At 38.0% G+C, this 24,951-nt stretch overlaps 1 protein-coding gene across 13 annotated transcripts in view; it reads right to left on the bottom strand.

Moving 5' to 3' along the window:
• The window catches only part of INTS6L (integrator complex subunit 6 like), a 62,010-nt gene that overhangs the window by 22,642 nt on the left and 14,417 nt on the right, over positions 1-24,951 (bottom strand). For 8 of the 13 annotated variants that reach the window (XM_002832150.5, XM_003779735.5, XM_024241037.3 and 5 more), the window contains 7 exons: positions 14,264-14,413; positions 13,367-13,456; positions 12,951-13,134; positions 12,566-12,694; positions 10,031-10,194; positions 7,672-7,824; positions 3,518-3,650 (listed from right to left, as the gene is read on the bottom strand). In XM_002832150.5, the coding sequence (XP_002832196.1) occupies positions 3,518-3,650; positions 7,672-7,824; positions 10,031-10,194; positions 12,566-12,694; positions 12,951-13,134; positions 13,367-13,456; positions 14,264-14,413 (1,003 nt within the window). Of the gene's footprint in view, positions 1-3,517; positions 3,651-7,671; positions 7,825-10,008; positions 10,195-12,565; positions 12,695-12,950; positions 13,135-13,366; positions 13,457-14,248; positions 14,414-24,951 lie in introns of those variants that run through there. The other 5 variants (XR_008518196.1, XM_054545121.2, XM_054545123.2 and 2 more) reach the window with 5 other exon arrangements.

Genomic DNA, 24,951 nt, shown 5'->3' with positions numbered 1-24,951 from the left:
TACTGACAACACTAAAGGCTGATGAAGATGCAAAGAAACTGATTCACTCATACACTAATGGTGGGAATGTAAAATAGTATAGCTACTCTGGAAAACATTTAGGCTATTTCTTAAATAACTAAACATGCAACTACCATAGGATCCAGCAATTGCACTCCTGGGCATTTATCTCATAGAAGTGAAGACTTGTGTTCACAACCTGTATGCAAATGTTTACAGTAGCTTTATTCACAATAGCCAAAAAGCATAAACAACACAGATGTCCTTCAACAGATGAATAGGTGGAGAAACTGTGGTATATTAATGTCATAGTTTGTAAACTCAGCAGTGAAGAGGAACAAACTATTGATACTTGCAACAACCTGAAGGAATCTCTAGAGAATTACACTGAGTGAAAAAAGCCAATCCCAAAAGGTTACATACTGAATGGTTCCATTTATATAACATTCTTGATATAACAAAATTGTAGACATGTAGAACAGATTAGTGGTTGGCAGTGGTTAAGGAGGGAATGGGTACAGAAGGCAGGTAGATGTGGCTGTAATAGGGCCTCATAAGGGATCTTTGTGGTGATGAAAATGTTCTGTATCTTCACTGCATCAATGTTAATATCACAATTGTGATACTGTACTGTAGTTTTGCAAGACTTCCATTTGGGAAAACTGAATAAAGAGTACATAGGATCTTTCTGTGTTATTTCTTTTTTAAAAATGTTATTAAAAATTGTGTTTAGGCTGGGCTCAGTGGCTCATGCCTGCAATCCCAGCACTTTGGGAGGCCGAGGTGGGCCAATCACTTGAGGTCAGGAGTTCGAGACCAGCCTGGAAAACATGGTGAAACCTCATCTCTACTAAAAATACAAAAAGTAGCTGTGTGTGGTGCGTGCCTGTCATCCAAGCTACTTGGGAGGCTGAGGCGGGAGAGTCACTTGAACCTGGGAGGTGGAGGTTGCAATGAGCCAAGATCATGCCATTACACTCTGGCTTGGGTGACAGAGAGAGACTCTGTCTCAAAAAAACAAAAGAAAGAAATTGTGTTTAAAAACATGTAATACTTACCATCTTAACCATTTTTAACTGTACAGTCCAATAGTGTTAACTGTATGCATATTGCTGTGCCACCGATATCTAGAGGCTTTTCACCTTACAAAACTGAAACTCTATTACCCACTGAAGAACAAGTCCCCATTTTCCCCTCACCCAGCCCCTGTTTCTATGAGTTTGACTACTTTTAATACCTCATGTAAGTGGAATCATACAATATTTGTCATTTGGCTTATTTCACTTAGCATTAAGTCCACTAGGTTCATCCATATTGTAGCATGTCACAAAATTTCCTTCTTAAGGCTAAATAATATTCCATTGCATGTATATCTACCACATTCTCTTTATTCATTTATCCATCAATGGATTTTTTTTTTTTTTTTTTTTTTTTGGCTATTGTGAATAATGCTGCAGTGAACATGGGTGTGCAAATATATCTTCAAGATTCTGGATTCGATTCTTTTGGATATATACTCAGAAATGGGATTGCTGGATCATATGGTTAATTCTATTTTTAATTTTTTGAGGTACTTCTATCTGTTTTCCATACTGGTTGCACCATTTTACATTCCCAAGAGTGCACAAGAATTCCGATTTCTCCACATCTTTACCAACACTTCTCATTTTCTGTTTTTGTGATAGTGACCATCCTGAGGGGTGTAATGTAATACCTTACTGTAGTTTTGGTTTGCATTTCTGTAATGATTAGTGACGTTGAGCATCTCTCGATATGGTTGTTAACCATTTGTACCTCTTCCTTGGAGAAATATCTATTCAAGTCCTTTGCCCATTTTTAAAGGAGGCTATTTAGGGTTTTGTTTTTGTTTTGCTATTGAAATGTAAGACTTCCTTATATTTTTTGGAAATTAAGCCCTTATGAGATATATGATTTGCAAATATTTTCTCCTATTCCATAGGTTGCCTTTTCACTCTGTTGATCGCCTCCCTTGATGCACAAGCTTTTAAGTTTGATATAGTCCCATGTGTCTAGTTTTGCCTTTGTAGCCTGTGCTTTTGAGGTCATCTCTTTCTATATTATTTCTTACAACTACATGTGAATCTGCAATTATCTCAAAATAAAAAGTGTGTAAGTGGTATCATGTAGTATCTGTTCTTCTGTGTCTGGCTTATTTCACTCAGCATAATGTTTTCTAGCATAGTACCTATAGTTAACAATACTGTATTGTGTACTTAAAAGATCAGTGAGAGGGTAGATCTTATCAGGGCAGGAGGAAACTTTTGGAGGTGACTGATAGGTTTATGGCATAGATTGAGGTGATGGTTTAATGGGTATATACTTATCTCCAGACTCATCAAGTTGTATACATTAAATATGTACAGCTTTTTGTATGTCAAGCATAACTCAATAAAGTAGATCAAAAAAAGTGCACTTAAAAATAGAAAAATAATACCATTAACAGTGTTAGTGAAGATTACATAGTCTAATCTCTTCACTTTATAGTTGTGGAAACTGAAGTCATAAAGACATATTTAAGAAAAGGGATAAATAAATCTGCAAAATACAGACACCTTTTTACTGGCTGTCTTATTAATCTGAAAGATATAACCTATATGTTATGTTAATGATAATCAGCTCTTAGAAAGAGAACATCCCTCTTAGGTTGGGCTAAGAAATAAAGTAGATAGGTTATATAAAATAATCATGCTAATACATTTACGATGACTCATTCTTAAACTTCTTAAATCAACATTTAAAAGTATTGCAATTTCAGTATATTCAATGTATGTTGTATTTATAGCACTAAAAGTCTTATAGTTTTAATGATCATATGAAAACTTAGTAAAGATTCGACCCTTTTTGCAAAAATTAAGAAACGCCACGAAATAAAAACATTTACAACTTTACAACTAGAAGGATACTGTACAGTAAGTACCACATTACTCTAAACAGATGTGGCTCTTCAAATAAGGGGAAAATATCTCCACACACATTTTCATTAGTATCTGAGTAACAGCTTCTTGAGTTGTTCCTTTTAGAACCCTGCTATGGAAATCACAGCTTCTACAACCACAGTCATTGCAGAATTTACTCTGGTACCTATTTTCTTGACTCACTACTCTGCCTAAAACAGATGCCTCAAGAGCATTTATCTTCTGAGGGGAAACAAGCACAAGCCATTACTCCCACCCCATGGTAGGTCTGTTCTGGTATTTTTTGGCCCAAACTATACAAAAAAGCCAAGTGCACTTCAAACTGGGAATTGGGGGTGGGGCGTGCATTGGAAGTTTCAACCTGAAGAACAGCATAAGAATCACACACTGAAGGTCAAGCTTCTCTTCTGTTTGATGTAAAAACAACAAAAAGAAAACAAACAAAACAGAAAACAGTATGCAAATTCTATCCTTTCAAATCAGTTTTTTACTGTGATCTACATTTAAAATGCTTAGTCTATTATCAATTTTTCATTTCTGTTGTATTTTAAAGATGATTCAGTGGCACATGTTTTACTTACCTAAAAGAGGAAGTAAAACTGGGTAGTTGTAAGGCATCACAAAGAGGTTTACACAAGTTAAAGTTGTACTGGCTTTTAAATAACCAAATGGATATCCAAGTTCATTGTACTTTCCACTGCTAGTAACAAATACCTGAGAAGAACATGAAGTAATGCACAGTGATGACAATAAGGATTTTATGTCAAACCAAACCCCCAGTAACATTCCATAGCAGCATCTATGGCACAATTTGATTGTAATTTTAAAATAGCAATAGTGTTTTTAGCCTATGGTTATGTCAAAATATATTATACTAGGCCAGGCTCATGTACTAGGATTACAGGTGGCTCACACTTATAATCCTGACACTTTGGGAGACTGAGGTGGAAGGATTGCTTGAGGCCAGGAATTTGAGACCAGCCTGGGAGACAAAGGGAGATCTCATCTCTACAACAAATTTAAAAAATTAGCCAAGTGTGGTGGCACGTGCCTATGGTCCCAGATCCTTGGGAGGCTGAGCAGGAGGATGGCTTGAGCCCGGGAGCTTGAGGCTGCAGTGAGTCATGACTGTGCCACTGCGCTCCACCCTGGGTGACAGAGCGAGACCCTGTCTCAAAAAAAATCGTACTAAATATGAATGTTCAGATCGCAATTCTCCTATAAATTATATTAAGAAATGAAACTATACTATGCAACAACCATTCAGAGACCACAGGCCACATCAACAGTACCCAAATATTTACTTACTTAGCAAAATGAAAAATAAAGCTGAAATACTGCTAAGAGGAAACCAGCCACTAAAACACATTAACTTCTCAAAAGAACAAGTGGTAATCAGAGTGCAGACTGTGAAGAAAATAGAACATAGTCCCATGCCTGAAGCATGAAATTACAAAAACAAAGCCTACTTAAAAGATTATGTAAACCGTCTTCATTGTACTATTATTAAGTCTTTGCTCTATGCGTCTTTGCTGCCTCCTTCCCCTACCCATTTATCCATTTTTTTTTCAATAAGTATTTACTGAGTAACCTATTATAATAAGCCAGGCACTGGTGCTAATTATTTTGAGGCAGCAAGGAGATACTTTGGGTCAACCTGGAAGGCATTTCTCTTATAAATTACGCTGGTAGTGGCTGAGTGCAGTGGCTCACGCCTGTAATCCTAGCACTTCGGAAGGCCGAGGCAGGCGGATCACCTGAGGTCAGGAGTTCCAGACCAGCCTGGCCAACATGGTGAAACCCCATCTCTACTAAAAAATACAAAAATTAGCCGGGCATGGTGGTGCGCCTGTAATCCCAGCTACTCGAGAGGCTGGGCAGGAGAATCACTTGAACCCAGGAGGTGGAGGTTGCAGTGAGCTAAGATTGTGCCACTGGACTCCAGCCTGGGCAACAGAGCAGGACTCCGTCTCAAAAAAAAAAAAAAAAAAAGGTTATGCTGGTAGAGTAAACATTCAGTGAAGATTAAAACATTGATCTTAATTCCATATGACTATTTTCTTACTCCTTACTGATTTCCTGATGTGATTCCTGTATCATCAGCCCCCTTACAGTTGATATGTTGTGCTGGGGTCCCCCAGCTGCCATGTTTTCTCTGTTCCATGTTCAGAGTCTTTGGTCCAAACCCCCAATATATACTTTTAGAGACCTGGACCTTTACTTTTCCAAAGTCCTTTGGCAGAATCATTTACAACAAAGTCAAACCTTGACATTTAACAGAAGCCATTTACCTTGCTAGTTCTCAGTACCACCAATATCACCTACCAATTCACTACCTTCTTATAATACTAAGTTATCACTAAGAATAAGTTGGTATAATTATGTAATGTAATTTATGTAATTTATGACCCCACAGAACATGAGTTGTACTAAAACATGAGTCTACTACCTTTTGTGTCATAATTTAAATGATAATACAAACAGATAACTGCAATAAACCATGCTGGATTTTATTTCCTAAGCATGTATATTAGAAGAGAAGAAAAATTCATCAAAGAAAGATTAAAAAGTCACATGCACAAGGCAGTCAAGGGTCAGATCTATGATTCCCATGAAAGGAAAAGCACTGTATTTTGTTTCTTTCTCTCGTTCTCTTTCCCACCTTCCTTGGCCCCTTGAGTTTTTCCAAATTCCTTATCAGCCACAGATTCATAGATTTTTAGGGTTCCAAAGGATCTTTAGAGCTAGTTCACACAAAGTAAGTCCCTCGTGCAAGGCCACATAGTTGGTGACAGAGCTAGGGTTAGGCTCTGGTCTCCATTGTGGTTTTGCCAAATTTCCTGGCTACTGGTTCATTTTATTCTTTTTCACTACCACTAATTCATCACATTAAGAATACTCTAAAACAAAGTAACATAAAGTACAGGAAAGAGGCATATGACATATTTAAGGGGTTGTGCAGGAGCAAGGACAGCATTTCTTAAGTTTCTCTGAAGAAGGTTTCCAAGAAATGTGCTATATAGAAAAGAGAGGTTATTTTAGGGAAAAGCTATAATTTGTAATTTTATTTGCTTTCATTATAAAAATGTTTTTCAACCCATAAATTCAAAGGTCATATCTTTATTTTAAATTAGCAATCTATTATCCATATCTCTACATTTCTAGCACTTTTGGGGTAAACTATAAGTATAGAGCTCAATGAATGCTCACAAAGTGAATGTACATGTGTAAACAGCACACGAGTCAAAAAACAGAATATGGCCAGGCACAATGGTTGATGCCATCATCCCAGCACTCTGGGAAGCCGAGGTGGGAGGATTGCTTGAGCCCAGGAGTTTGAGACCAGCCTGGGCAACACAGTGAGACTCCGTCTCTCTAAAAAAAAAAAAAAAAAAAAAAAATTAAAAAATTAGCCAGGAATTGTGGTGTGTGCCTGTAGTCCTAGCTCCTCTGTGGGGGGCTGAGGTGGGAGGATCACTTTGCTTGAGCCATGGAGGTGGAGGCTACAGTGAGCTGAGATTTTGTTACCGCACTCCACCCTGGGCAACAGGCTGGACGCTGTCTTAAAACAAAACAAAACAAAAAGAAAAGAATGAAAGAAAGAAACAGAACAAAACCAGACATCTCCTTGTGTCCTCTTCTGTCCACTACCTTGCATCCCCCAAAGAGAAACCACTATCCTGACTTCTAACAGTAAGTTAGTTTTACCTCTCTCTGAAAGTATATAACATAGAATCACACAATATGTAATCTTTTCTGTCTGACTTCTTTGCTCAGTATTATGTTTGTGAGATTATTCTGTTTCTTGTGCTTTTACATTCTTGCTTTAAGCCTGCTCCTTTTTTTCTAACTAGTTGTAGCATCTTGGGAGAATTTAAGTAGCTTACAGACAAACTTGTAGCAATAATCTCACATTTTAAGATAAAACAGATGGCAGTCTGAAAGTGTTCCTTGCATAAATAGAGCCTAACAGTTACTGATTGCTATAGAGTCCTATATATTAATAGAAGTAGAACACACATCTCTACAGTTTAGAAATAGAACATACATCTTTACAGGGTAGGACATTTTTGTTGTATCCACATAAAAAGGCTGTGACTGCCATCTCTGAATTTTTACAAATTAAATTCCATAGGTGACTCTATTAACCAATTAGCAAATCCTTCTGGCTTAAGTGTAACACTTGGAAGAGCCAGTGTATGATAGATATCTCTATGCATTTGTCTCATCCAAGTTGCAAAATCCACATTACACACATTAGTGTTATTTGTACTACAGGACGAAGAGTTTTATTATATTACACTAATACAGAAATTAGTTTCAGGGCTTATGGTTCTCTGCCAAAACTATCCTGTACTTCCAATCTGTCAAGTTCAAAGTAAGGGCTAAACACCTTGTTTCAGCTGCAGACGCCATACCTGAAGTGAAGTACAACCTTTAGATTAGTGATTCTTAAGCTGGGGTACATGGGTAGACTTCAAGGGGTCCCCCAAATCCTCAAATATATAGGTTTCATCAGACTCTATTGCTTTAAATGGCAATGTACAGTAGACTAATGATTCATATTAGTCTGAAATTATTTGCCTGGCCCTGTTGCTTATTTGACAGCATTCATGAGAAACATCATTAGCACAGTCAGTCCAATTATTTTGAGAATAACCTTTGAAGCTTCTTAAAACAATTCCCAGATCCTAGAGTGGTTACAAACGTTTAGCTAATAGGTAAGGATAAGTACCTGCCAGCAGGTATGGGGAGACTTTCGTTCCAAGACATACTGAGTTAAGGGTGAAGGTTCAAGTTCATATTTGTCAAAAGGAAGTTTGTCTATTACCATTGGCTCACAATCTACACAGGAGAACCTCACAACAGGATGAGATGTTCGTGGAGGCTAAAAAAAATTTTTTAAAAAAAGCAGAAAAAATGGTTAGGTCTCAAAGCAAGCTTATATTTCTGACAATTCTGCAAGTCCTTTTATATTTTGTTACATTATCACTGAGATACAGACTAGCATTTTGAGAAAGAAGATTACTAGATCTCTAGGAACCACCAATGGCTTCCATGGGAGAGAGGGCTCAGATTCTTTACTATCTACTTGACATTAGGAAGAGGAAAGGTAAATTACAACACTCATAACTAAAATTTCAGTGAATTGAAAAAAAACTGTTTTGAATATGTTTAAGAAGTTTTTATGATTTGTAGGATGAATGTTGAATTTCAGATCTATTTTATGACCTCCAAGAACTGCCTGCCCTTCATTCCTTTGTACCATGAGGTTACAGATAGTCCAGATACGCTGGGAATGAAGAAATCCATGCAACTTTCTAATAAGGTAATGAGAGGGCTAAAGCTATGAACAAGCAAGATGAAAAATAGTAGAGGTATGGAAAGGGCAAGATAGAGACTGATAATAAGCCAGTCACAATGCCAGGGCCCAGATGGATTTTTACAGCATTGCTAACACCAACGTGTTTGCCTTGAATAGCTGGAGCTGGGGATGCTTTGCGCTGGGCTTCGAAGGCCTGTGGACCTGGGGTACTGGAGCAGATTAATGGAGAAGCCATTTAAGTAACAGGTTTAGCTTGTGTGATTGGAGAGCACCAGAGAGAGAAAGGCAAACAGCAAGGGCAATATGGAGAGAGAGGGACACAGGACAAGTCCCAGAGACAAAGTAAGAAGTGGGTCAGCCTATTCTTGTTGAGAAACCTGTAAGGCTAATATGAATATGATAAAATATCACTGCTTCCTTTATAAAAAATGAAAACATATTCATTTGCCTTTATAGTTTACAATTATAAGATGTTTGGGAGTTGAGAAAAATAGCTCTTAAATGAACTTTTAAAGATGGAGGAATGGTAACATGAGCTATGTGTGAATTACTTGGAATGTCTTATTCTATTTTGTTTTTTCCCAACTTAGTTTTAATTAACCTTGTGAAAGGTTTCTGACTCCTTAGATTTGAACAGGTAAAAATGTCATAAAGACATGAATGAAGACTTGTTGCTAGCAAAAATGAAGTAAATTTGCCATAAAGCCTGTACTCGAGTTTGGAAGGGCTGAGGTTTCACAGGTGTAACACCTTGAAGCCCTGAGGAGAGGAGTGGGATGTTTATCCTCACCCACAGCAGGGGCCAAAAGGGCTCTTTAGTCTTACATTCAGGTCTTTCTTGGCCACTTCTGAAAAAAGGGCAGAAGCCTAAAAGCAGTAATCCAGGAGAAAATGCAATTCACTGTCAGAAATTTCTAAAACTGAGACAGAATATAGATGAACTGAACTAGGAAGATGTTAAATAGAAGAAGTAGTGATTTGTTTGTGTCCCCTCCTGAGCCCACACAAGGGAGATTACTCAGGCCCTGTTACAATTTGGGGAAGGGGAAAGAAGACAAAAGAGAGAGTGGGTTTCATACCGTCTCCCTTATTACTAGACACTGCCCTCCCTCCAAACAAAAAAAAAAAAAAAAAAAAAAAAAGCCAATTGATCTGGCACTGGGAGCAACTGTAAATAGCAAAGCCTCTCCTACCTAATGCAGTGACCAAAAAGACAAGTCCTTGCTTAGAGATTATTTTTTAAATATTGCTTAATTAACCATCATTGAAAGGTATATTGCTACAAAAGTCCATTGATTACAAAAAGATGAAAAGTAGGAAGAAGTAAAATTTTGAATATGATTTTAATATGTTCCCAGAACCTATCCAAGGTGTAAGCTATGTTCAAATTTCCTGAGGCTGTGTATGAAAACCAAGGCCAGTGCATTTTAGACGTTGTGTTTGCCACGTAAATCAAGTCAGCTGCTCTGAAATTAAAACCAAGTAACAGATTATAACAGCATCAAAAACAGCAATGTTTTAACATCCAAAAAGGGCAGCTCAAGTGGCAAAGGCAACTAAAGAATGACAAGTATCAGAAAATAAAGGAAGTCCTCCTTTGCTTTTAGGCACAAAGCTAGACTTCCAGTAAGAGATAGAAGGCAAAGGAGGGAAGACTTACTTGCCTGTGGCATGGCATAAAGGCCTCAAAGCTATTTTAAAAGGTTCACTGTAATCAGAAAATTGAAAATCCAGAATGACGTTTACCTTTTTGTTTTATGACACTTACTAATGAAGGTAAATTCTGATCTGGCCAAAAAGATTCTGGAATTGGCCAATGTCCAACAGGAACACCAGTTTTAGAGTTAGGTCGTACATAAATGAGTTTATGACAACTATGCCATGGCTGAGCAGCAAATGAATTGCTTGGCCTAGATGAATCCATAAGTCCATCTAAAAGTTAAACAAAAGACAAACTAAGGCGTGAGTTTCTTTTTACAGCTGCTGATCTTCTTGTACAAATTTTCCAGCTGAAAGCAAAGTCCAAAATAAAACAAGAACAATCATTCATGAAAAATGGAAGAAGAAAAAAAAGTGACTCTACTAGGATTTCTAAATGTTCTCTCTAGCAACTCTTTTCATCTAATCTATCTCTTCTAACCCAACACCCACCCCACCATTCTTAACCTAGTAAGAGAATATGCAGTTATGCAGAAAACTATGGTAAAACTAGTTTTAAATTTTCTGAGACTCGTACACATAAATTAAAAACATCAAAACACTAGTTATTTTTCAAGAATTCAATTACTAAATTAGGCAAATGAAATTGTTCACTCCCTGTTATAGTTTTTACATTTCTGGAGTCTGACAAAAATAGATCATAAATTCCATTTATATATTCTTTCTATTTCCAAATACAAGAAAAAAGTGCTCTTTGCCAAACAATTAGACCCAATGACCACAAAGGCAAAATAAAAACTAGCCAAATTCACTTAAAGATAGAAGAAATGCCGACAATGTGTATATAGTTGAGGGGAGCACAAAGCAAACACATCAAGTTTATCGTGGACTAATTCACTATGGTTTCTCCATCCACCATCAAAATTCCATGGACAACGGGTGTTGTATAATGCTGAATAATGTATCCTGAATGCATTTTGATGATTTAAACTAGCATCTTTCATTTCCTTCCTCCTTCTCCCCCCGCCCCAAATCAGGGCAAGGCAGAGTTATATAAACTTTCAATGATAATATTTGTAAAAGATATGCTTTAATGATTTGAGTCTCATTTTTCCTAAATTATCAGTCATTCGAATAACTTATTTAAGCATTACTTTAAACAAGTAATTTCTTTAGACTAGGAGATTTAATGTGTCCACTGTGCACTAGGGGAAAAAAAAGTGTAATGGCTTTGGAGGACCCCCCCGAAGTTGAGCTCACGATTCTGACAATGTGTATTTTTCTGAGGAAAGGGTTCTTAACCTTCATCAGAACCTGAAAGGTTAAGAACTCTGGACAAAGGAGAACTGGAGCTAGAAAAAAAATCTGAGCCATTTACATGACACCAAATCCCACTAGGATTTCAATATGTAAGTTCCCAGTTTATGCTAAGATAGTGAGCATGAAATTTTGGATTGCTAGCAGTATAACATGCCCTTCCTACACAGCTAATTTAAAATAGTCTGTGGGGCCTCAGTCTTTTATGGCAGATGTTCTGAACTTGGAGGTCCAAAAAACCCCTGAGATTATATACAAAATTGTGAATGTGTCACTTATGTCTGTATTTATAGGGAAAGGGGTCTATATTTTTTCCAACAGCTTCTCAAAAGGATGGGGAACTAAAGAGCAAAACAACAACAATAACAATAACAACAACAAAAGATCAGGAGCCACATGATCCACTGCTTCAGACAGAAATGTGTAGCTTTCTGCCCTTATGCATTTGACCCCTTTGTTCTTGGTCAAGGCAATTAAAGCATATAAATCAGGCTAGACAAGCACTGTGGTAATAATAATGGAGTGTGTGTGTGTGTGTGTATATATATATATACACTTACATACATATACACATAGACTTTCTAGGAGCTCTGTTCTTGCAGTGTATTACTATGGAAGTCTTGCAATGCATTACCATGGTGCTTGTTTAGTTCCCTGATCCCTTTGAAATTCATTTGCATTCAAGTGATTACAAACATCCATTCACAAACCATCTAGAGATTCACTACAATTTAACTTCCCCTATGCAAAAGTCACCCTACTTTCATCAATTTTTGGATGTCAAACTTTCTGTGAAATCTCATTTGGAGAAAAGGTTGTTCAACTCTTAACTTCAGAGTGAAGAAGTGACCGGGAAAATACTAGTGTAGGATCTTAGAGAAGATGAGCAGTTCCTGGATAAATATTCATAATTTCTTGCTGAGGTGCAGAAACTAACACATATTTCATAAAGATGGCTTAGCATATTTGGCACTCACAAAACCAAAACCAGATTATTATTTAAGTGCATACCATAGTGAATCTCCAGACATTTTGTGAATAGAGAGGTGAATGAGTCAGTGCCATCCAAAGACTGGGACCAGGGAATATAAAATGCACCAGGAAAAGGAAACACGTTCTTAGGAACATTCAACATGAAATTAAAGTTGTTAGAATTTGGCCACCTGATACATATACATAGGCAGTGAATGTATGGTAGTTGTTTGGATGGATGTTTGTAACCACTCAAATGCACGTGGATAGTGAAGACTGTGTCTATAATAATTTATTTAATGTCTTCTCATTCTCCTATATAACACTTTAGGGTTAAAAAAGTTATCTACTATACCTTCTCCAATAGGAAGTGGATCTGGTCCTGTTTTTTCAAAATTAATAACTACACCACTCTGAACTTTTTGAACTAGAGATTCTAAACATTGATTCAACATTCTTTGTGTTCTCACACAGTAGGAGCGACCTATCCCAGAAGGAAAAATAAATAGCACAAGTTTGATCAAATAAAATATAATTTCATAATATAAGCATTTTAAAATCCTAAAATATAACTTGAAATAATCATAATGACATTGGCAGCAAATATACCAATGATGACCTTAAGCAACAGAGTTAAAAGGCTTTGAAGGAAAACAAGTAAAGACTGGATATGGCATTTAATGAAAAATATACTCTATGCTCTGAATTTTTCCTTCAGAAACATTAAATATTGCCAATACCTCCTGTGACTTCACACATCTGTGTGATGGCAGATTCATCAGTTGGTACGCTCCCTAGTTGCTCTGGTTCGGTAGAAGCCACTCCAGGCAAACGCAACACCAGGGCAAATAACCTTTGATCCCAACGAAAAGGTTCTTTGGTTAGTTCACTTCCAGGCAGAGGGGAATTCAAAGGAAGATGGAGCTGATAAGGCAAAAATGTGAAAAGGTTCATCATAACAAACCATATAAAAATGAAGAAAGAATTAAAGGGTTGACTTTTTCTTTCATGTAACTCAATAAAATTAAGCAGTCTTTCAAAGATTACCAAGATGGATGATTTGACCAAACTTACTCTTAACTGGAAACGCCTCCCACAGAAATAGCTGCATGTTCCCTGCCATTTACACAAAATTAAAAAAAAAAAAAAATCTCACCTCTTCTTGAACACCAGCAGTACTTGTTAACTTGTTTCCATCTGTGATGGTAATTAAAATAGATGGTTCTAAAAAAAATGGATTTCTCCCCTAAAATACATTTAAAAAGCATTAGAGCCATGTAAAGTAATAAAAGTATATTTAAACTTTTATATTTGCCTTGCCAATGATCTCTCAAGAATATGATAAAATTTGTCTGGATAAATAAGGAAGAAATGATCAGGGAACGAAATGGGTGGGAATAAAAATAACAACCCCTGAAGAGGTAACATTCAGTATAAACTGAGGAATTCTTATAATTCAGGAACTCCCCAAACCATTAACATTCAAATACCTCTCTCACTCTGCTTTCCAAGTAATCACAAAATAATATTACAAGATTACTGGCATTATCATCCACCCTCATGAATCCATTCACTTAAGTCAAAATCCTGGCACAGATAGGACACTAGTGACTTGCGTGCTGCAACCTGGAGAGTGACTCTGGTTACTGTGAGCACAGACTTTAGAGGAGGAAAGGACAATGAGAGCAACAGCAAATACTACTCTGCCTTCTTATCCTAGAGCTTTTTCATCAGATTGGGAGGGGCAGAGGAGCTAAGGACACTGAAAGTTTCTTTCCAATTGTCTTGTTCCGATATTTCTCAGCCGTTTATTCACATCATCCTCAAACATCTGATTATCTCATGGTAGACAATTTTAGCTATTCTATTATCAAGCCATATACAAGAACCAAAAGAAGAGGGATTTTTAAAAAGTATATATTTAAAAGGTAATAAGAATCTCATATTTGGAGGTTATGAAAAGTAGCAGAAAACTTAGTAACCATGCCCAATTTTAAATTCTTACCCCAAGCCACCAAAATAAATTAGCCGTACTCACTCAAATTATTTTTACCTGTCCATAATTGTCTATTCCAGATATTAATCTATTGAGATTTAACAAATCAAATGAGGATCTTAGAGCCTGACCAAGAGTAGTCAGTCCAGAAGCCTGAAGATTTTTTAGTTCGCTCATGAATGTTGCATGATTTTCCTTCCAACCAGCCTGCAAACCAAACATTTACAAAGAATTTCTTGATTATACAATGAACAATATATAAAGTACAAACAACCACTAAACAGCAAGTATCAAAACTCTAAGAAATTAATCACTCTTTAACCTAATTCTATTCTATATCTTCACTGATCAGGTAGAACTAAAGCAAGCAGTTTTGGAAAGACCTGCTAGCTCTAATGATCAAGCGCAAAGAACTGAAGCAAAAAATACTTCGTCCATTATGGCTGAAGCGCTGTGGCTCAAGAGGACCAGTTTTCTGTTCAGGCTCAACCAAACCTGCCAACACACCTGTTACCCTAGCGTGACATTGATGGTGAGCATGGAGTAAGGGGCAGAGGAAGGAGTAGTTATTTTTTAAATACATTGTCCTTGGTAGAGACAATTAGCTATATTGACTGTCTGAGCTACATTAATTCTTCTAACCAAGATTCTTCCACCGAAGCAATATTTTCACTTTTAAGCAAGAGTAAAGAGGGAATAATAGGAATAGAGCCACACTTATTTGGATATAACCCTTCTGGCATCTTCAAGCATTCAGAAAGCCCAAGATCTAGAATAAGGGGAGAAAGAAAAAGAAACAAAAAGTTTTGGCAAAGAAGCAGCATCCCCTAGCCACGCCCAGCAGCTATGAACAGCAGCAAACAACCAAAGATCCAAGGTCAACAGCCAACATGCTGTGATTGATTGGTTTGCAGAATAGAAGGAAGAAAAGGGTCGTGCTGACTGGTCTGAGATGGGTATAAAAACAAAGCAGCAAAAAATGCTGAGAAGAGAAGCTAAAAGAAGAAGGTGGCAGCTAACAGGAAGTCACAGAGGAATGGGCCAGCAAGAAAGAGAGAAGACAGCACAGCGTGGCAACAGAGTGGAACAGCCACTTGAGTCTCGGTGAGCCTGAGAGCAGCAGTGTGATATGCTAAATGCTGAAGTTATGCCAACCAGGCCAGTACAGCTGGAGGTGGAAAACAAGAGCAAATGATACCGAGATAAACCAAACCATTTGAATTGCACATTTAGCTGAAGGCATATAGTCCATTATCCATGCAACTACATCAAACACTCTTTTCTGGTTTCATGGTCTTCCAGAGCAATTTGGATTAGTAGAATGACTGAGAAGTAAGAAAGGGGGCAGGTTATTGGCTATGAACCCTGTTATGAAATACTTGTGTGACCTTGAGCAAACCAGTTGGCTTCTTAGGACCTAAGCTGAAAAGGAGAATGATCTAATAAGCAGGGACACTGTATAAGGCTGAGAATGATACCACCTTGCAGAGTCATTCACATCATAATCTGTGAGAGTGGCGCCCCCTAGGGTTAAACAGAACACAACCTGCATAACCCTACAAGGTGAAGGTGATCTTGGTTAAGATTCACTCCAGGTCCAATAGCTGGCGATTCTTGTGAAATGAAAGATGTGCTTAGTTTGATGTCTTTTATTTTAATGTTCCTAACATATCCTATAGGTCGAAGCATTTAAAGGTTAAAACTTTCCAGGTGCTCCTTTAGCCAAATTGTATATATGACTTTTAGTATTGGAAATATAGGGAATGAGAATAACTCTTTATGGCCCAAGGAAAATCTTATTGAACTAGATAAACTGAACTTTAGTGAAAAGGAAGCATTATGATTTAAAGTATCTTTTAAAATACCTGGAACTATCAGTAGTTGATTATAAATCACACTGAATTAGGAAATTAGATTTCTTCTTTGGGGTAGAAGAGAAAGGTGTACATTTGGGTGGAGGAGAGGATCAATTCTTTCTTGTATTTATTAAACAAATTTTTTACTGACAAACTATGCTATACTTGGCAGAATGCTAAGAGAGGAATTAGCTCTTGAGGGATTCCTGCCACAAAGGAATAAGAGATGCACTTATGGAGACTGAAAGAACAAGTGACCAGAGAGTGAGGGAAGGCTTCTCACTGAAAATGGGACATTCGAGAAAGCCTGATGGGATGAAGTGAAGATCATGAGACTCACTGATGTGAGGGGTGGAGGGGACTGTGCAAGGGAAGAGAACAGATAAAAGGATAGAACTTACTTGAGAACCACCAGTAATCTGATTATCATTGCTCTGGGCACATGGCAGGAGGCAAGGCTGATTAAGATAATTTGGGCTCTGACTATAAAGTGCTTTGTACACCATGCTCAGCAGTTTGGATTTTATCTGCTGGTCCTGGGAAGAACTCAAGGTTTTAAATCCGGGGAGTGGTATGATCAGATCTTTATTTTACTAAGATCTCTGCTGGTAGTTGGAGAATAAATTGTGGGGTGGAGGGGAGGCTGAAGCTTGAGGCAGGGAAACTGGTTTGGAGACTGCTGAAAGAGCTTATGAGAAAAGTGATGAAAGGCTGAGTTAGGGCAGTGGGGATGGAGAGGAGGCTGCAGATTAAGGAAGTACTTCAGAGGAGGAGTCCTAGGGATTTAGTAGCTAATTAGAGGGACAGGTGAGACAGAAAGGGTCATGCATTATGTTGAAGTTTCTGGCTTTGGCAAACTTGTAAATGGTGGGCAGGGGTCCTTTACCCTGAAGCCATTGTATAAAATTGATTCTTGTTTTTGGAGTTACTTCGTTTAGCAATCTTATTTCCACACTGGTAACAAAGGTTATATATTAAATTTGAACACCTGAAGGGCCATGTAGTAGTTCAAGGTATAATTTTAAAAAATTAGTGGACTATTTTGTTTGGTAAAGGGCTAAGATAAGATTTGGGTACCACTTTATGACTCATCTTTATTTAAAATAATGTGCCCTGATTGTTAGTGGTGTTATTCACCAATCTGTCAGAATACAGAATATGGAATGAAAGCATTTTACAAATATTAATAGTTTCCTTCCTTCCTTCCTTCCTTCCTTCCTTCCTTCCTTCCTTCCTTCCCCTCCCTCCCTTCTCTCCTTCTCTCTCTCTCTTTTTCTTTTTCTTTCCTTTTTTTTTGAGATGGAGTCTCACTCTGTAGCCCAAGCTGGGGTGCAGTGGCACGATCTCGGCTCACTGCAACCTCCACCTCCCAGGTTCAAGCGATTCTTGTGCCTCAGCCTCCCGAGTAGCTGGGACTACAAGCGTGTGCCACCACGCCTGGCTAAGTTTTTATATTTTAGTATATTCAGGGTTTCACCATGTTGCCCAGGGTAGTCTTGAACTCCTGAGCTCAGGTGATCCGCCTGCCTTGGCCTCCTAAAGTGCTGTGATTACAGGTGTGAGCCACTGTGCCTGGCCCAAATATTAATAGTTTCTGTATCTAAATCTCTGACATTGTTTTTAGGTTAATTCCTATTCTTTGCAATGAATTGGATGATATGGGAAATTTTTAATGCCACTCCTACCTCAGTACTACAAAGTATGTAGGCTACATTTACTACCAAGAGCAATGAACTCTTTGGTAGGGGTCCAGCTCCCTATATCAAGAGAAGAACCAAATGTCCCTATGTCCATTGCTCAACATGCTGAAGGAAAAAAGGCCCACAGATTTATTGAAGTATTTAGAGAATCTTATTAATGTGATAAATTTCTTCCAAAAAGATAATTATAAAGAGATAGTGAGTATACATGTACACTCTCCATTCATTGCTTAGAGTTAATTTTTTTTCACAAATGAATTCAGGACAGCTAATTTGCCTCCTTAATATGGTATTTTCTTTTAAATTACTTTACTCCAAAGATATTGTATTCTTATGTTAGTAAAAACCTTCACTCCTGATAATAACTTCCATACATTCTTACAGAACTTTACTGCTTACAAAGCACTTTCACACTTCACATTGGCTTAGGACAACCCTATAAAATAGGCATGGCATTAACATCCCTATTTTAACAAACAAGGGAGAAGTGAAACATAGTTATGTTTCACATAGAATGTGACATAGCAAGTCACATTCTACAGCTGCACTATCTGATACAGTGGCTTTTAGCTACATGTGGTTATTTAACACTTGATGTGTGGCTAGTTTGGATTGAGATGTGACGTAAGTATAGAATGCATTTGGCATTTTGAGGATGCAGAACAAAAAATGCCAAAATCTCATTATTTTTGTATTGATTACATGCTGAAATAATAATGCCTTGGATATTTTTGGTTACATAAAATATCTTAGTAAAATTAATTTTACCTGTTTTTACTTTTTAATGTGGCTAGTAGAAATTTTTAAATTATGTGTATGACTGACATTATATTTGTATTGGACACTGATGTTCCTAAAAGACCTGAAGGTCAGGTATGAGAGCCTGGCCTTAAAGCAGCAGACAGTAGACACACTACAGAATCCAAAGCGGGGGTAAACAGGAAAATCAGTCTGATAGTGACATACAGGACAGCCTGGAGGAAAGTGAAGCTGTAGTCAGAAGAAGCTAGGAGGTTTGAGGCCAGGCGCGATGGCTCACACCTGTAATCCCAACACTTTGGGAGGCCAAGGCCGGCACATTGTTTCAGCTCAGGAGTTCGAGACCAGCCTGGGCGACATGGCAAGACCCTGTCTCTACCAGAAATACACACACACAAAAATAGCCAGGTATGGTGATGTGCACCTGTGGTCCCAGCTACTCAGAAGGCTGAGGCGGGAAGATCACTTGAGCCCAGGAGGTGGAGGCTGCAGTGTGCCATGATCATGCCACTGCACTCCAGCCTGGGTGACAGAACCAGGCCCTGTCTCAGAAAAAAAGGGGGGGGGGAGGAGGAGGGGGAGGAAGAGGAGGAAGAGGAGGAGGAGGAAGAGGAGGAGGAGGAGGAGGAGGAGCAGCTAGGAGGCTTGAATAGTAAGCCACACGGGGGAATCAAGACCTGAATTAGGATGGAAATGCAGATGAAAGAGTTAAATGAGAAACATGTGAAACAAATAGGACAGACTTGGTGACAGAGCATGAGGCCAAAGGATAGACAGTAAAAGATGATTACAAGAGGCCTAAAGAATGGAGGTTTAGGACAAAGCAGTAACTTGGGATGGGTAGAATCCTAAGCTAAGGGCTTATTATCTTCACAGGTCAAATTTTAAGTCTCTCCAAGGTAAAATAATCATGATGATGACTAATGATAGCTAATATTTATCAGTGCTTATATGTTAGGAACTCATTTATACCAAGCACAGCATGTAATATACATCCTTCTTACATGAACCTCACAACCACCCTCTGGGTAGGTGCTGTTATTATCTCCACTTTATACATGAGGATACTGAGGCTTGGGAAAGCGAAGCAACTTGTCCAGGCCAAACAACTAGGAAATGGCACAGCCAAGATTTGAATCCAGATAGCCTAACTTCAGAGCCTACCAATTTAAACCACTCTTCCATGCATTATGTATATTGGCATTCCTCATTTTATGGTGCTTTGCTTTATTGCACCACACAGATACTGCATTTTTTACAAATTGAATGTTTGTGGCAGCCCTGTATTATCAGTGCCATTTTTCCAACAGCATGTGCTCACTTTGTGTTTCTCTGTTACATTTTGGTAATTTTTGCAATATTTCTAACTTTTTCATTATTATTATATCTTTTATGGTGATTTATGATCAGTGAGCTTTGATGTTACTATTGTAATTATTTTGGGGCACCATGAACCATACCCATATAAGATGGCAGTGAACTTAATCGATAAATGCTGTATGTGTCCTAACTGCTCCATCGACCAGCTGTTCCCTATCTCTCTCCCTCTCCTCAGGCCTCCCTATTCCTTCAGACACAACAATACTGAAATCAGGCCAATTAGTGACCCTACAATGGACTCTTAAGTGTTCAAATGAAAGGAACAGTTGCACTTCTCTCGCTTTAAATCAAAAGCTATAAATCATTAAACTTAGTGAGGAAGGCATGTCGAAAGCTGAGATAGGTAGGCCTCTTGCACCAGTTAGCCACGTTGTGAATACAAAGGAAGCTCTTGAAGAAAATTTAAAATGCTACTTCAGGAAACACAAGAGTAAGAAGAAAAACAGCCACATTGCTGAGATGGAGAAAGATTTAGTGGTCTGGATAGAAGATCAAATCAGCTACAACATTCCCTTAAACCAAAGCCTAATCCAGAGCAAGGCCCTAACTCTTCCTAGAGTTGATGGAATGAATCTTCAACTCTATGAAGGCTGAGAGAGGTGAGGAAGTTTCAGAAGAAAACTTTGAAGCTAGAAGAAGTAGCCACTTCCATGTCACAAAAGTGCAAGGTGAAGCAGCAGGTGCTGATATAGAAGCTGTAGCAAGTTATCCAGAAGATCTAGCTAAGATCACGGATGAGATTGGCTACACTAAACAACAGATTTTCAATGTAGATGAAGTGGACCTCTATAGGAAGAAGATGCAATCTAGGACTTTCATAACTTGAAAGGAGAAGTCAATGCCTGACTTCAAAGCCTCAAAGGACAGGCTGACTTTTTGTTAGAGGCTAATGCAGCTGGCGACTTTAAGCTGAAGCCAACATTCATTTGCCATCCTGAAAATCCAAAGGCCCTTAAGAATTATGCTACATCTACTCTGCCTGTGCTTTAGCAATGGAACAACAAAACCTGGATGACAGCACATCTGTTTACAGCATGGTTTACTGAATATTTTAAGCCCGCTTTTGAGACCTAATGCTCAGAAAAAAAGATTCCTTTCAAAATACTATTGATCATCGACAATGCACCTGGCCACCCAAGAGCCCTGATGTAGATGTACAAGGAGGTCAATGTTGTTGTCATGCCTGCTAACACAACATCCATTCTGCTAACACAACAACCATTCTGTTCTATCACTCTTCCATGGGTGAAGGAGTCATTTTGACTTTCAAGTCTTATTATTTAAAAAATACATTTTGTAAGCCTATTAAGAAGTACATTTTGTAGGGCTATAGCTGCCATAGATAGTGATTCCTGTGATGCGTCTGGGAAAAGTTGAAAACCTTCTGGGAATGATTCAACATTCTAGATGACATTAAGAACATTCGTGATTCATGGGAGGAGGTCAAAATATCAACATTAGCAGGAGTTTGGAAGAAGGTGATTCCAACCTTCATGGATGACTTTAAGGGGTTCAAAACTCCAGTGGAGGAAGTAACTGCATAAGTGGTAGAAAGAGCATGAGAACTAGATTTAGAAGTGAAGCTAAGGATGTGACTGAATTGCTTCAATCTCAAAATAAAACTTTAATGAATGAGTTGTTTCTTATGAATAAGCAAATAAAGTGGTTTCCTGAGGTGGAATCTACTCATGGTGAAGATGTTGTGTACACTGTTGAAATGACAACAAAGGATTTACAATATTATATAAACTGAGTTTATACAGCAGTGGCAGAGTTTGAGGATGGACTCCAATAAAAGAAAATAGAAGTTCTACTGTGGGTAAAATGTTATCAAAAAGCACTGCATGCTTCAGAAAAAACTTTCCTGAAAGGAAGCTTTCACCAATGCGGTAAAGTTCATAGTTGTCTTATTTTTAGAAATTGCCACAGCCACCCCATCCTTCAGCAACAACTACCCTGATCACTCAGCAGCCATCCACATCAAGGCAAGACTCTCCATCAGCAAAAAGATTATGACTGGCTGAAGGCTCAGTTGATCATTAACATTTTTTTAGCAACAAAGTATTTTAAATTAAGGTGTATACATTGTTTTTTAGACATAATGCTATTGCACACTTAATAGACTACAGTATAGTGTAAACATAATTTTTCTATGAATTGGGAAAGCAAAAAATTCTTGTGACTCACTTCATTGTGGTGGTCTGGGAATTGAACCTGCACTATCTTCATGGTAAGCCTATATTCACTTCACAGATATGTCTTGTTAGATTAGTTTATAAGTTTAATAAAATTTTCAAATTTCATTTTAATTTAAGCCTACTTTCCCTGACATCTAAATACAGAACAATTAGGTGCGGGGAACAGTGAATTAAGAATTAGAAGGGCCTAGTCTATTCCTAGCTGTCACTAACTCGCTTGGCAAGTGGTTCAGAGTAAGTCACTTAATCCCACTGTGGCTGTTTCCTCACCCAAGGAATGAAAGGGCTGAAAAACCAACTTTAAGGTTCCCTGCAGTTTTTATATCCTATAATTCTATACCTTCCTTTAATATAAATCAGACTTATGTATCTTATAATTCTACACCCTGTAACAATCCTTCATGTAAATCTTACAGAAAGAGAACACCTCCTGTCTCAATAAATGTTAATTCAATATGTTAATTCAGGTCAGGTTTAAGTTTCCATAGTCAACTAAAAATGTCTTTTCATACCAACAGAAAAACACGGGCCTTTCTATCAGTGACCTGGGTTCTTGTCCCAGCTTGATCTGACTAGCCACTAGCTATTTATTCTCCACTTACATCACCACAGGAAGGAGAGAATTTGCACTTTTCTCCTCAGAAGGGCAAAGCCTAAAAGCAATATTTTCTATTACCCTCTGCACCCACATTTCCACCTTCTCATCTGACTGGTTGGTTTGCAAACAGGAAACTGGCATGCTCTCTGCGGGCCTGTTGCTGAAGCTCTTTTGAATATTCTGGTATGTTCTCTGACATGTGGTGCTTAAGGGGTAGGTTCCACCCCTACAACAGACCCGTAGGGTAGGTCTGTCAATATGTGAACTACTTGGAAGCTTTTCAGAACACATATGTAGGCTATATCCTTTCCTCCAGCTTTGATGAGGAATAAAGCTGTAATTTGGAACTCTGGCTGGCTTCTGTGTCTTATTTCTCAATAGATTTCAAGTGCAGGAGGGAAATGAAGGAGTGTTATTTAGTGGCTCACCTAAACTTCAGTATCCCTCAGTATCCTAATACTTGTCCTTCCTGAACTTCATCCCATTTTAGCCAGGCCATTTCTCCGATTCATTAATTTTCATTGATTTTTATTTTTTTTAAATAGAGAAGCGTTTTCCTCCATTGAAATCTTGCCAGGAACTAAGAACAAGTAAAAGAGATAAAAGCAGATCAACTGTCCTCGAAGGGGATGTGGGAGTGGTGTTAGAGGCCTTTCTGAAAACTCCTGTTCTATCTCTAAAGGTCACTTGTAATCCTTTTCCAAAATGTTAGTGACCTTACTAATATTTGGAAAATGGTATAATGTTATAACACAGTATAATGTACAAGTTTAATAAACATGCTGTTAATTTCCCCAGCCAAGGTAACCGATAAAGATATTTAGGGCAGCTATACCTAACTTTCCACATGAAAAGTAACACTTACAAACTGTATGTGAATTGACTATTTATAAATAAAAAAAATAGTTGAATGATTAATATTCTCTAGGGTGGTAGCTATTTAAAGGGGCTGGCAGTGAACCTTTCCAAACAGTAAAAAGAATCCTTGTACATTATGAATTTTCACAAGCCAGGCTCCTTCACACAGCAGTGGCAGAACTTCTTGCTGGGAGGCTCCACTTGTTGTGTCCCCCTGACTTGGTGCTGAGCCACTGCACTGACCTGTTTTAGGCACACACATCCCGCAGCCTATCTGGACATTCCCCCGAGGAACAGTGCAGTCCGGTCCAAATCTTCCTAGCTTGTTAGCAAGCCCTTCACAATGAATGAATGAAAAACCTTGTTGACATCCAGAAAGCCAATGCATGTTGCTTTCCTCTCCTTGACAAGACTTTTTATCTTTTATTAAAGGAAATTAAATCAGCCTGGTAATATCTGCCATTTGTAAGCCCATGTTAGAGGTCTATCCTGGACATGGGCTCTTCTAGGTGGTTATACAAACTAAATGATTAACAGATTTGAGTATTTTCCCAGATGTCACAAGTTAAAGCCAAAGAGTCTAAATTTAGCAGGGCCATCATTTCTCTTGTTGAAAGATAAACTATTTTCCTTTTTCCATCTGCTCTCCATAAGTTTGGGGAAAACTTGCTCTGAAACAACCCAGAAAATTTGCATAAATCAATTCCAACAGTATTTTTCAACCAACTTACTTTCTTCTTCAACTTAGCATTCTGTCATCTTTGTCATCACAAACTGTTCCTGCATTGGTAAACTTACCAGTGAGATGGAATGACATGAAAAATAGAAGCCCTGCTTTTCCAATCATCTCTGTCTCCCGAGGAGACAAATGACTTTTCTCTTGGTCTTTGCCCTGAATATTTGGGCAAGTTAAAACTTCTCAACTTCAGGAATTTTCTTCTCACAATTAAAATGGACTCCAATTCTGATAACAAAGACAAGGTTTACTTGCTCTCTTAGGTAACAGAACACTGTGACAGCTGAACCACCTTAAACTGTTAAAATATCTTTGTAAAATGATTTTTACAGCTAGCACACCTATAAAGGAGGTTGTTACAATTATAAAGTACACACTAAGAATACATTATATCATTACAAGAATGGAAGTGTCTTCCTTCTTGTACCTCCCCTAAAAACTTCCTTCTTGCTTATATTTTCTGACCCTGACACAACTTTTTCTCTGATACTCCAGCAATTTGGCCGGATTTCACTTTTTTTGTGCTTTTCTCACTTGACTCAAGGTACTAATATACTTCAGTACTCCAAGGAGGTATTTTAGTGTTCTGTGTTTTAAATGTATAGTGTAGCTTTAAAATTACTTTTTAAAGAATATCTAGGCTGGGTGCAGTGGCTCACA

This window comes from Pongo abelii, chromosome X (genome assembly GCF_028885655.2).
Source record: "Pongo abelii isolate AG06213 chromosome X, NHGRI_mPonAbe1-v2.0_pri, whole genome shotgun sequence".
NCBI lineage: Eukaryota > Metazoa > Chordata > Mammalia > Primates > Hominidae > Pongo > Pongo abelii.
Note: the sequence above shows the minus strand (reverse complement) of the source record. Positions and strands in the feature narration are given on the sequence as shown.